Genomic DNA, 14,060 nt, shown 5'->3' on the forward strand with positions numbered 1-14,060 from the left:
CAAACTCTCAAGTTCATTTTCTTAATTGAGTTCATGAATTTCTTTGACAAATCGAAGATCCTTAACTGTCATATGAACAAGCATAGTCTTCTCCTTTACAAATCAGTCCCACAAAATACGTAATCATCAAAGAAAATTTATGAAATTTTAAATTGCAACTGCTAAGAAAATAGCAACTTAAATTGATAATATCTTCTTCAAAGGTTCTATGCTCCCTTAATTTCATATTCCTTAACGAATTGGAATTTGAATGAACGATCAAACAAATCATTTTTCTTCCTATCTCACCTTAGTAACCATCCTCTATGTCGTAAGTAATAATTGGAAACTGATTCATTCATTCAATATTATGATCTCTACCCATACTATGGTACGCGGTTTATCAGCCAAATCAGGAACTAACGATCCTACAATTTAGGAAGCTATCCAAATCAGAATACATAGCATGCCTTATTTGTTTTAATGACAAACAATCTTCTATTTATCAAAATGACATTGCTAGTTATTGACTCTATCGGTCTAAGGAATATCTCTCAGCTGACCTCGAACTAAATTATTACATCCTTAAGAAATGAAATTATAAAGAAATATGACTTTAAGTGTTCGATGATATTTTCCTAGTCATCATAAGTTTTCCCATAGAAACGTAAATGGTTTTTCTAAAACTTCAATCGTCTTCTCATTCTCCCAACATATTTAGGAAACCAAAATCTTTATTACTAAAGTATTCGAATCATGCTAGATTTCAAGTCCTAAGAGATTTCGTCATACCTCATTCTTGTGTCTGATCTCTTGAAATTATCATCAAATTCCTAAATTAATGAATACATTGTTCATGCAATACACTTGAATTGGTTGCAAAGTCACCCAGCTTCCATGGAAATTTTCATTTCAGTTTGCACACCTAGGTTCTATAGGTTCCTAAATAATCCTTTAAGAACATCGTTCTTCCTTCATAGGAATTTTCCAGAGCGATAAAATCTTTTACTCCATCTTCCCTAATCGCATTGCCTAAGCAATCTTCTTCAAATTTAATTCTCATCATAAGCAATCCTCAAGGAAAGGAAATTTCATAACTTTTCAAATTGCTTACACTAATTAAATAGCAACACTAAGATATTTATGATGATATCTTGAATAGAGCTTTCAACCCTTAACAATATAATTTACTTCTTTTACCTTCATGAACCTAATAAACCACAAGGAGATAGAGATTAAAGGATGCCTTCATCATTCTACTCGTAATCGTCATCAATATCAATCACCTCTCCTGAATTCATATTCATAATCAATTTACCCAAGTACACATTTAACCGTAACATTATCATTGACTTACCCTAGACTAACTCATTAACTATTCATCCTCAACCAAACAATTATATTGGTCTCCATAATTTTTACCTTAAGAGTAAATTCACTAAATCCCTTATCTTCACAGCATCACAATATGTATAGCTGTCATCATATTCATGTCTTAATATCTTGCTATATAGATCATACTCCAAAATCTTAAGTGTATGGATAATATCCAATTCATTCATACGACAAAATCTATACTTCAGAATTCAAGTGGTTACTATCATTTTCAATGAGCTATCAATTATGGTAAATGACACAATTTTGTATCCTATTGACTTTATCAATAAAATATGTCTATCTATGTCTATGATAGGTATTTCTAATTCTTCTGTAATATTATATGCAATTAATGATTAAATATACATACATAGTCTATCACAGAACATGTTAAACAATAAAGTTATAATCATACCTCATGTAACATTCTAGGAAGTTGTAGATTTGGCTTGAGTCCTAGCATTAGCTTTAGCTCGTAATATATCCTTGGTTCTTTGTGGTGCCTTAGAACAATCTCTCTTGAGGTGCCCCAGTTCCTTACATTCATAGTATCTAAGGTGTTTCTTTTCCCCCTGAGTTATTGGTGCTTCTTGCAATTGTGTTGATTCTTGCATACTTTTTCGCTTCCGATTGTTAGTCATGTCTCTTTGGGGTGGTAGGAGTACGCTATTAGCTTTATTAAAATCTTGTGGCCTCATAGTTCCCTTAATTGGCTTGTCTAAAATCTTATTAAGCCATTTATCTTTAATCGGTTGAAGTTGGTAAGAACATTGGTGTCTGTTATGCCTCAACTTGCGACATTTATGACATGCAAAAACCCTTTCTTTTGATTGTTTTGCTAGTATACTCTGTTGTTTCTTGCAAAACTCTTCGATCTCTTGAGTTGATAGTTCTATAGTCTCACTTTTTATTTATGGTTGTTTTCCCCATAAATCTCCAAATTTCGTAATCATTTGTTTTCTACTGAATCCCGATTGCATTCCTTCCTTTGAACTTTGATAAGGGGTTGCATTTTTTTCATTTCCTCCCGTAGTATTTCATATTGTGGGGGTTTTACTTCCTGACCATTTTGGGATTTATCCTTAAAATGATGGTCGAACATCTCTGATATCCGCTCTAATCTTTTTGTTAATTGATTCATCATCAACATTTGGGCTTCAAACATATCCGATTGTTTCTTTTCCATATGGGTCTGGTTCTGGGATAATTTGGAGATCGCTTCCATCAAAAGTTCTATCTCTGTAACTTTCCTCGACTCTGGTAAATCTCTCCCACATGTTTGACTCTTTGTCATAGGTCCCGACGAATTTCTACTCCTGTTCATTTCACCTAATCTGAAAAATCAATAATCCTCATAAGTCTTTTTCTCATCCAACATATTCCCACAATTATTTAGGCAGTGCTTTTATCCCATATTAAAAATTTTCACAAATGTATAATCTTTAAAAGTTCTGCCCAATCTGATAATTTCCTAAGGGGGTAAATAATGAAAGTATCTCATCGATGTCTGTCATCTAATGAGATCTATAATTTAAACGATCCTTGTAAGTTCTCCAAAACCAAAAGACGTTCTTCAAAATCTAGGTAGAGTACTAATTATACCAAAACCAAAAGACATTCTTCAAAATCTAGGTAGAGTACTAATTATACTTCAAACATTCATGTATGCAAAAGTATTTCAGTTAATTCTACTCAATCCATTAATTCCTCAAATGACCATTGTCTCGTACTTAATATTCTTAAGGAATTTCCTATTATTCCTAATCTTATATCCAATCTAAACTCTAACAGCCCTCTAGACACTGAAGAGCTCTCGTCCCATTCGAAACTAATATTGAGCTCTGATACCACGTTGTCACACCCCAAAAACCTAACCCCCCATGATTCCCAAGTTGAATCCAGAGGCATGATACATAACCCATATCATGATAGTCAATATATAAACGTAAACGACAAATAAATAACTATATGTCATACCTGATCATTGCCCAACAAAACAGATTTGTAACCTCAAACATTAATACACTTAACATATACATAAAACAGTAACGACATAATACCGTGTTCGTAGCTATATAAGAAAATGACAATAAAAGACTCAAACCTAACTCTAGTTCAACACTCATCAGTAGTACCCATGCTCCTTTTCTGGAAGTTTGGACTGATCATCTATAAAGCCATGAAAGTGAGTCTCCTCAGAAGGATCACATAAACCAAGTGCGCTTAAAATTTGTGATGTCGTAGGGGTGAGTAACAAGGGAGTTACCCAGTAGGGGAATCTTACAATTCTAAATAATAGCACGCTATATACAGTTTAAACATTCTAGGAATTCGTAAATCGCGCATATTTGATATTTAATACATAACTGAAAATAATTGAACATCGATATCACGAAATCTAGCAGGAAATTGAAACTCAATTAAAAATCTGAATAAACAATTTTTCATAATATAATATCAAATAATAGAGTATTATAATAGAGAGTTGAGGGTCACGACTGATGTGAACATCTCAGTCAAAATACGATTATTCCAATACTTCACCAGTGTGGAATCCCACCGTTAGTTCCTGATTCTATGACCAGCATCTGCCACAATTTAGGTAACTGTTTTCCAGCTCAGGTTGGTCGTTGACCAAGGCTTTAAGAAACGGATCAAATCAAGTAGGCCATTCTTTCTTGACTACTCTAGATTATTAATGATCATTAACTAGCCATCTTCATCTATGCCAATCTGGCGTGCATGTGATCCTCGATATTATCTATCAATCATACAACAATCTACATCTTGTTCTCTATTAAAGATAGAAAAGAAATTCCCGGATTCCTGTTGTAATATTGTATTCTTATGCATACCATAATACATAAGAACTCAAACAACGCAACTGTTATCCTAGAATAATACATCATTCCAGAAATGTCACAACATGTTATTCTTTATAGGTTTTCATAATCTCTTTAATAAATCACTAAAATACTACATATAAGTATTTATTTTCTTTTCAAAGCATATTGAAAGTAAAACATACACGTGTTTTAAATACCCAGTCCGCTCTTAAATGTACAGCCTCATCTCTCTTTTCTTTTTCTTTCTTTCGTGTCTTACACGACCATTAGTCGAAGCATTTTTCTCATTCATGTCTTACACAGTTTATGACTGAAGCATCACCTCATCTTTTCTCTCTTTTGTGTCTTCTACGGCATACGCCGAAGCATCTCACCAACTGGGTATTTTAAAAATACAACATTCAATTGAAAACTCGTTCTCATATTTATTTTAATAAATTACTTTTCTTACCCAACTTTTTAATTAGAAACATTTATTGGAAATCCATCACTAAAACAATTAAAGTAAACTATCCACCAGTTTAACTTATTCAAAAATCATGCATGTTTATAAAAAAATGTGAACAAAATATATGAATTGTTTATTCAGATTTTTAATTGAGTTTCAATTTCCTGCTAGATTTCATGATATCGGTGTTCAATTATTTTTAGTTATGTGTTAAATATCAAATATGCACGATTTACGAATTCCTAGAATGTTTAAACTGCATATAGCATGCTATTATTTAGAATTGTAAGATTCCCCTACTGGGTAACTCCCCTGTTACTCACCCCTACGACATCACAAATTTCAGGCGCACCTGGTTTAGGTGATCCTTTTGAGGAGACTCACTTTCATGATTTTATAGATGATCAGTCCAAACTTCCAAGAGAGGAATATGAGTACTACTGATGAGTGTTGAACTAGAGTTAGGTTTGAGTCTTTTGTTGTCATTTTCTTATATAGTTACGAACACGGTATTATGTCGTTACTGTTTTATGTATATGTCAAGTGTACTAATGTTTGAGGTTACAAATCTGTTTTGTTGGGCAATAATCAGGTATGGCATATAGTTATTTATTTGTCGTTTACGTTTATATATTGACTATCATGATATGGGTTATATATCATGCCTCTGGATTCAACTTGGGAATCATGGGGATTCGGGTTAAGTTTTTGGGGCGTGACAATGCATCTATCTACTCAATAAATTATGAATAAAACACTAAATTCCCTAAACAATAAATAAAAGACGATGTAACAAAGTATGGGGGTGCTAACTAGGGTGTAAAGTTATAGACAATTAATACTTGAGAGTACCCAATGTCATTTCCACAAGGATTGGGGTGGTAAACAAGAAATTAAGGATTTGTACAAGTGAAAAATAAAGAAATGGTAAAAAATATGGGTGAAGTGTAAAATGATGGTGTGAACTGTGATATAAATGTAAATATATAAAAGAGAGAATGGGAATAACGAAAAAAAAATGTAAAAAATTAAATGGAAGTAGTTTAAGGATAAAAATAAGGATGAGAGGTGTTAAGACATTGAGATTAGTCTAACTACTCCCCTTTTAATACTTGTTTAGTACAAATAACAAGGGGAAGGACCAACTAAAGAGTTGTCCTCTTTCCAAAGATAAGCATTAAGCCCATAAAGGAATAAACAAGGTAAATTTCTTCCACAAAGGTACTTTAAGCTATAAAGACCAAATTAGAAAAATCTAGCGTGTATGTATTTTGTGTATTTTCTAAATACTTATGATACTTGATAGACTAAGTCAAAGACTAGGTACACAAAAACTTACAAGAGAAATAAATGAAACACCTCAAAATTCCATCAATGTGCAAGATCTCTTATAACAAAACATAAATGATGTGACATGTAAAAGATACCTCAAAACATCAATAAAGTGGAAGAAATTCTTGTATAATCAAACCTCCATGGTTATGAATACACTTAAAATCTTACAAAAAGGAGAAAAGGGAATTGACATCCTCTCAAATCCAAACTAAAGGCTTAGCTAGTCATGATAGAACTAACCATAGAAGCAAGTAGAGAACTGAAGAAGAAGATGCTCTTGAAAAGAAGAGGGATTTATAGAGAAAAATGTGAAAAGATGGCTCCCTCAAGAGGTGAGAAGAAGATATTAGATAGAAGCAGGGAAAATTCAGATAGAAGCAGGGAAATTCAAAATGAAGGGCAAAAGGGGGAGTAGGGAAATGAGAACCTACCAAAAGCTTGATAAGTAAAACTGAGAAACGGGTTGGTGAAAGAAAACAAGAGATAGGTAAGGAGAGTCAAAGGTGTTCTCTCAAGTTTCCCAAAATAATGTTAGGGGAAGAAACATAACTCAAAAGAGATAATGAACTGGAGTTAAAAGGAGAATAATGGGTAGATAAAGAAAATGTGACATCTACTTAAAATGAATGGATGAGATGAATCCACATAGCTAGAGATGATGCTCATGAAGTCCTCTAGATGATCCCTACCTCAATGTATATCAAGGTTGATCCTTTGACTCTTAATGTTCTACATTTTATTTTATTTTATTTTTTTAAAAACCCTCAATTAGGATAATTAGACTTTGCATGAAACCTACATGAAAATGTCGAAATACACCTCAAAATCTGCAAAAGAGTCTACAATGTGATGATGCATAGGTTTTCATGTAATTTGGAAGATTTACGTAAGAGAATGCCGACAATACCCTTATGATAATTGGGATGATATGCACAAAATTGGTCATTATCAGCAGTACCTAGCAAATATCCTCCGATGCTCAAGTTAGATTCATAATTTTTCAATAAGAAATCCAATTTCTTTGAACAAGCATCAATTTACATTATTTATAGGTCCCAACTCCATTAACCTGAATTTAGCAATTTCCTACCATTAAATTTCTCCCCATGATCATCTTTCGATATTAATAATTTGTAGTTATCCTCTTATAAGATTCGCACCATCTATTATGTACTTCATCGCCTTCCAAAGATGATGATGATAGCAACACATCTCGTTGGGCTTCCCCAGGCATCACATATGAAGGGTTGTGCCTAAATGCCGTTAAGCTCAAGGTATCACTTCTTTCCCATGCCAAACCATTAGTCACATATGGGGAAATTATCCACCTCCATTAAACACGGGTCTTTAAGAGACATGTATCCAGCTAAGGCACATTGTATACTTTTGTTCATTCAACTACCCTCTCTCAGGGTGGCAGAAGATATCTAGGACCCTGAGAATCCTTACAGACACTCGCCTTAACAATTATTTTCTTTCAAGGTGACAACTATCTTCATTTTTTTCAACACACTGATTTCTAAATCGTCTCCATGATGAGACTTTATTTTCGTGGCTGAATGCCTTCCATGTGGTGACATTTTCGCTTCCTATCCATTCTCCTCTATAAATAGATGAGTCAATACCTAACTTCTCCATTCTTTACATCACCATACTCATTCTCTCTTCTTCTTATCCGATTTCTCAGAGTTCTCTTTTGCCGCTCTAGTTCTTTGTCCTCAGATAACTAACTTTTTGTAATTGTTATTTCCCTTTGCTATGAGCCACAATAAACTAGAAAAGCTTACGATGAAGTACCATAGTCCAATCGGAGTAAATATCTGGTGGGCCTTTAGCCAATTGGTATGTGGGGGGGGCAAACAAATTCTATGGTGGCCAATTAAATGATGGTTTCTCCTTTCCTACCCATCCTTTATCCGGGAGCTTTTTGGTCATTACAACCATGTTTCCAGACAAAAGGCTGGTAATTCTACAGATATGCCAACAAAATTATCGTAATGAACCAGTTAGGAGTGAACATGACGTAGGACATGATGCCTAACTAAATGGATGATTAGAGATACAGATAAGATTACTGAAAAGCAATTGAAAACATAAATTAACCCTATTTCACCTAAAAACACAAGAATATCAAATGAATAATTATATTAAAATTTCCAAGACACTAACAATCCCACAAACAAAATCCTTCAAATAGGAAGAGGAGAGATGCCAATGGAAGATTGGACCTCCATTCGATTAGGATTCAGTTTTAATCCAAGTGTATCTCTTAATCTTTCAAGGATTCTGAGAAGAAAAGTCGGGGCCAACTATTAGGGAAAACTTAGGTGTGCGGATTGCAATTTTTAGTTGGTTTAATGGACCCTATATAGGGTTTGGTTGGGTTAAAAAGGTGTAGGTTGGTCTATGGTTAGGTGTAGAATAGGTTAGGGTAAGATTTTGGGCCGGCTGGGGTTTAGAGGGGCAGCAACACAAAATCTAATTGCAGTATGGTTCTGTTATTGAGGTCAGGCAGCAACAAGGAGAGTATAAAAGGGTTCGACAACACAGTAGATGGATCGAGTCTGGTTTGGCAGCACAATAGATGGACCTGGTTCAGGTCTGGCAACAATAGGGTGAGTCTGGTTCAGTCTGGCAACACTAGGAACTGTTGGGGTGGTCTGGATTTGTGATTGTGTAGGGACAGCAGCAAGGAATTTAGATGTGGTGATGGATTGGCTATTAGGTTCAGCAGTTTGTGGTGGTAAAAACAAAACTAGAAAATGAAGGAGGTGAAGAGGAAGAGGAAGAGGAAGAGAATAATATGAATTGAACTTAGCTTGGCTTCACACCAAGAACAAGTGATGGTTTCACACCATGTAACCCCACAAGAAAACCTGCATATTCATTCATTCATTCCCCCAAAAAGAGTCTCTACAATCAATATTTATATGTTTTCTAAAACCCTAGGACTAATCTCAACCATTAAAACTAATCTATGGCCAAAATTAAAGCATAACATGACTAAAAAAATAAATTATTTAATTAAAACTCCCTACAACTAATAAAAATTAGTTCTAAACTATCATAATAGTAAATAAACCTATAGCTGGAAAATAAATAACAAAAATATCGCTTGCTGAAAAATAATAAAATAAAACCTAAATGCCTAAAACTGGCCCATGGACCTGATGTCCCTGTCAAAACATCTCCTGCCAAGACATTGGAACGCAGTACATTCTTAAATTGCGTCAGAAAACCTGAGCATTTCTTCTATCCCTTCACTCCAGCCAAGACACCTTTGTCACAAGCCTTCCTAATTCTGGTAACACCTAGTTTAAAGACCCATTTATTGTTTTCAGGGACTGGGAACTTGGCTTTTGTCCCAAGTGTGTTGGCCCTGCTGTCCAAAGAGATTTCAATGGTAAATAATTTTCTTTTCAACAATTGATTTACCTTCAATCGCCACTTTTTTACTATGACGTTAATTTTGATCCTTTTTTCACAGCTATCAACAATACTGCAACCACTTCCGCAGCTCCGGTTGAGAAATGCTCTCCTGTCACTCACAAGAAACATCCTCCCACACTCCCGAAACTACTAAACCCTCCAGTACCCATAGCAACATCACACCTCCTGCAACCAAGATGACATAAACCTAAACAATTTCAACATGGCCCCATCCATCCTGTTTGCCATCTCATCAAGCCCGTGGGTCGAGTTAGGCATCTAACTGCCCTCCCAAAAGGGCTAGGCATCTAATGCCCCCCCAACTTGTCACTACAGGGATGGCCAGCTCATTTCCATCCAAGCCGTCCTCACGACATACAAAAGGTGTATATAAACGAGACATCCAAGCCCATAGTGAACTCAAAGAATTGATGATGCTACAAATTGTCAAACATTGAAAGGCCCTATGCCTTCTAGAAATTCTATAGAGAATGAGGAGAATCATCAATCACTGAACATAGCCTAGATTACCAATTCAACAGAAATATAGTCTAGTAGAACAATACATTTGCTCATCTTCTCAAAAGGTGGTATCAATAATTCCAATTTCCACATTATCTTTCACTATCCTCCAATTAATAAGAAGACCCATAAACCACAAAGACCAAAGATCATCTAGGTCAGAGGCCTACCAAAATAATATCAAATTTAAGAAGATAGCTTGTTTCTGCACGAATAATTCCTTCCTTAGTGGCAATGTGTCATGTTAAGAAACTATGAACAGAAAATACATCTTGATTTTCAAAATCCACGTATCATATTTCTCTAGGTTAAACATAAAGAGGAAAAGGAAGATATTGTCACTGTAAAATAGTTTTCCATTCAACATAATTCACCACGCATATGATTTCAGAAATATAAACGAAATTTAAGCACACCTGAACAGAGGGTTATGTTTTAAAACCTGTAAATTATCAATTATTTATTTAAAGTTAAAGCAACCAATAGAAATATAGATCTACGGCCATTCTGACAAACGAATCATAAGAGCTACAAGAAAATGGCTGAAAATAGCTGAAGCTCAAATGTATAACATTATAAGCAAATTAAATAATGTGTTCAGTACAAAACCATTAAGGGAGTAGGCAATGTGGCAGCTAAAAAAAAATGTATGCAGGATATGTCAATATAGAAGTGTACCGTTTGGCAGTCATGATTAAATTGGCAATGCCTTGTCCAATAAGACCACACACAAACCCAACAGATCCGTATAACACGCCCTGAATCCAGAATATGTAAATATAATGCATGATAAGAAATAATTTTCGACATTAAGAAACATAAACAACAACTCATATTGATCATTAAAACGCTACAAGAAACTGATAATAAAAAATGCTACTAGAAACTGAAATTAAAGTTGGTTCTGTAGTCTAGTCAACTGTTAGAAGGAAATGAGTTACCTTATAGAAGTATGTCGCAACCCTTTGCTGTATTGAAAACCTACACCCTGGCCTTTCAGCTTCAAAAACGCTGCATAGGAAGAGCACTTGAGACATTGAACAAACTTTCTTCAATATCTTATGAAATTGTAAATCACAAGCATAACATGAATCTGGCCAAGAAGCATGACACACTAACTAAGGGGATTTTCAGATTCAGAACAAGCTAGAACAAGTGAACCAAATTATCTTCATTAAGATTACAATTAGAATGAATACCTTTCGGCACAAACCAGTTGATCGGATCAGATATGGCAAAAATTCTGAATGGAAAAAGTTTAAGATCAATTTGGGTTTTATAAAAAATTCAGCAAAAAAAAAAAAAAAGTTGATAAAAATTGAGTATCTTCGTAATGTTTGTGTATGGGATAGAATGTAGATTGAATCATATCCCTACACATGGCAGGGAGTTGGAAGGGCAGAAGAGATCATAGTCCGGTATAGTCCACCCCAGGGTACTTGCGGTCCAAATCAATTTAGCTTGTCTAAGCTGAGCTGGTTACGTATTTGGATGAGCAAAACAGGTGGTTGGGATGAGCTCAACCATGTCTCTAGTCATAATGGGAGAGTATCCCAAGAATCTAGGAATGGTTGACCGTATTAATCACGTTCTTTCCTAAATGGATAACTTTCTATCTTGCAAAGGCTTTCCCTTAATGAACCCGAAAATCCACGAAAGGATCATTGAGAATCCTCTTAAGGAAAGGGGTGACGTGTTTAGAGAGGGGGTTAAGGAAAGGGATTAGCCTATAAATAGAAGAAGAGGTCACACAGGAAAGGACTTTTGGGTGGTTGTCTAACTTTTAAGCCATTACTTTCTGCAACTTTGATATTAACTCAAGCATCGGAGGGTATTTGGTAGGTACCACACCAATGCCCCAGCTCAGCAAAAGAAAGCGGATTCACCATCAAAGCTAACTTTGAGGTGTTCAAGGCATATTTAGGAAAATGCCTCTACAGTTTGTATTAAAAATATAAATCTTAATAATTCAAGAATAAAAGTTATTTTTCTAAGTCCAAAAACTCCTAAACAAAACCTCTTTAAATTGGACTGCCATATCATATGTTTCCTCCAAATCAGGAAAAGAAAAAAAAAACAAAACCTGTGCAAGGTATGTGAATAATTCATGAACTTATCACAAGGAGCATGAAATAGTAACCTGCTAGGTAAAGCTCCACAAGCATGTTGCATGCGTCCAAAGAATCCTTTTGCTAAAGATGGCTGTCCAATGCGAGCATATGGTGCTAATAGACCAACTAATGCAATGTCAACAACAACTCCAACCAAAATGTCTGCTGCATACAACTCAAATTCCACCCAGAAATCTTTTCCCCTCTTTTGAACTTCCGCAAAGGTTGCACAGCATGAATCAATAACTACCTGCAACACGTTGAAACATTAGTTAAGATGGATGGGAGCCCTGATCACCATAGAGGTTGGTAGTGACTTCATTTACACCGTACATGTTGACTGTGGATCACATTTTAATGAGTCATTCAATTTTACCTCTAGATCATCCTTTAGTGGATTTTCAATTCCTGGGTGGTGAAATTTTTGGGCCAAAACATACCCATGAGTAGCAAGGTTTATAATCTCATCTTGAAGCAATGTTTCAATCAAGAGAAAATACAATTCTGTCTTGACCAAAACAATACTGTTTCAATCAGAGTTGATGTTTTGTATCGGTTTCAACCAATAGTCTACATTCAAGATACGACACGATATTTTGAACCATGGGCATAATTAAACTCTGTAGAACTTCACTCTACCATATTTACTTTCTGTAATCAAATTAAGTTTTCTTGACAAACCTCTGTTCCAACTTTAAAAAGGAAAGAAGGATCAGCGAGCATCCGATTACGAAGCAAAGAACAAGACCTCATCCCAGCACCCAAAGGCCAAACTGCCCCCTACAATTCAATTATAAAAATATATATAAAATAAAAAATAAATAAATACAAACTCAAATTATTTGCAATAGTACAGTTAAAAAAAAAAAATGGGTTCAATCATAATCAAAAAATACCTGCCAATCCAGGTATCTAAGAAGAAGAACTTTCCGAATTCCAACAGTCTTCGCCGCCTCTAACATATCCGAAGGAAGACTAACCCCTTTAGCTTCCATCTCTTTAATCACCTCTTCAAACCTCATTATTGGCCCAAACTCTTCTTCTTCTCCACCATCTTCATCATCACCACCACCACCACCATCTCCTCCAGATGGAAATTTTCCATCACCATTACCATCACTGCCATCGAAAGAATCTCGATCACCGCCTCCACTGTCGGTATCAGGCAAAAAACTAGCCTCAAGAACCCTAGAATCATTTTCTAAGGAAATTTCTCCTTCACTATGTAACTTAGCAACTTCGGAATCATAATACTCTGGTTCGATATTTGGCTCTAACATGCTCGAGAGCTTAAATTTCTGCTTTTCTCTCTTTGTAAATCCATAGTATCTAGAAGAATTTGCAGAATTTCTGAATTCGATTTTACGATTTGTGGAACATCGAAGTGTATTTAGGTGAAAAATCAAATCTTTGCTCACAGAATCAGTATCAGATGATAAATTGGAGATGTTTGACAAACCAGATCTTAATGAAAGAATCGCCATTACGAATCCTTACTGTTAGATCCTTTGAAAAGACAAATGGTGCTAAGAATACCGATTTGAATCTCAAAGACTTCAGAGATTTGATTCCTCCGTAATTCTCTGTAGAAAGATAGAAAAACATCTACGACGAAACAGAAGAATGAATCATAAAAAAGTTTTTTTTCTTTTTTTTAGTTCGATTTGATGGGTATTCTACTTTTCATATTCGATTTTCTGAATAGTGTGGGCAGGAAAATGTGGTGGAACTAATGGAGTCAGTGAGTGTAAAGTGTGTGACAGCGCAGTGTATTTCATAAAATGGTTCGGATTTTATCCGAAATCCGAGTGATCAGAAACCGAATTTAGCAGGTTTGGACTTTGGACCCTTAGAGTAGACCCCATAAAAAAATGGGCTAAATACGGGTTGGCGTCCCTCCGCCGAGATCCGAATGATATTCAAAATATTTTTTTTTAAACTACTTTAATGTAACATGAATTTTAATATAAAAAAATTTTAAAAAAAAAATATAATTGTAAAATAGAATAGTAG

The 14,060-nt window shown here is 34.9% G+C and overlaps 1 protein-coding gene across 1 annotated transcript in view; it reads right to left on the minus strand.

Annotated features, from left to right (window-relative positions):
* Window positions 1-13,768, minus strand: part of LOC147380458 (protein RETICULATA, chloroplastic-like) — a 33,752-nt gene extending 19,984 nt beyond the window's left edge. The window contains exons 1-5 of the mRNA XM_086431694.1: window positions 12,944-13,768; window positions 12,729-12,827; window positions 12,077-12,297; window positions 10,878-10,947; window positions 10,615-10,694 (exon numbers count right to left, since the gene is read on the minus strand). Coding sequence (XP_086287820.1) covers window positions 10,615-10,694; window positions 10,878-10,947; window positions 12,077-12,297; window positions 12,729-12,827; window positions 12,944-13,531 — 1,058 coding nt within the window. The 5' untranslated portion in view covers window positions 13,532-13,768. The remainder of the gene's footprint in view (window positions 1-10,614; window positions 10,695-10,877; window positions 10,948-12,076; window positions 12,298-12,728; window positions 12,828-12,943) is intronic.
* Window positions 13,769-14,060: the final 292 nt, after the last annotated feature.

This window comes from Akebia trifoliata, unplaced genomic scaffold (assembly GCF_017979445.1).
Source record: "Akebia trifoliata isolate Shusen 1 unplaced genomic scaffold, ASM1797944v1 Contig01400, whole genome shotgun sequence".
In the NCBI taxonomy this organism is placed as follows: Eukaryota; Viridiplantae; Streptophyta; class Magnoliopsida; order Ranunculales; family Lardizabalaceae; genus Akebia; species Akebia trifoliata.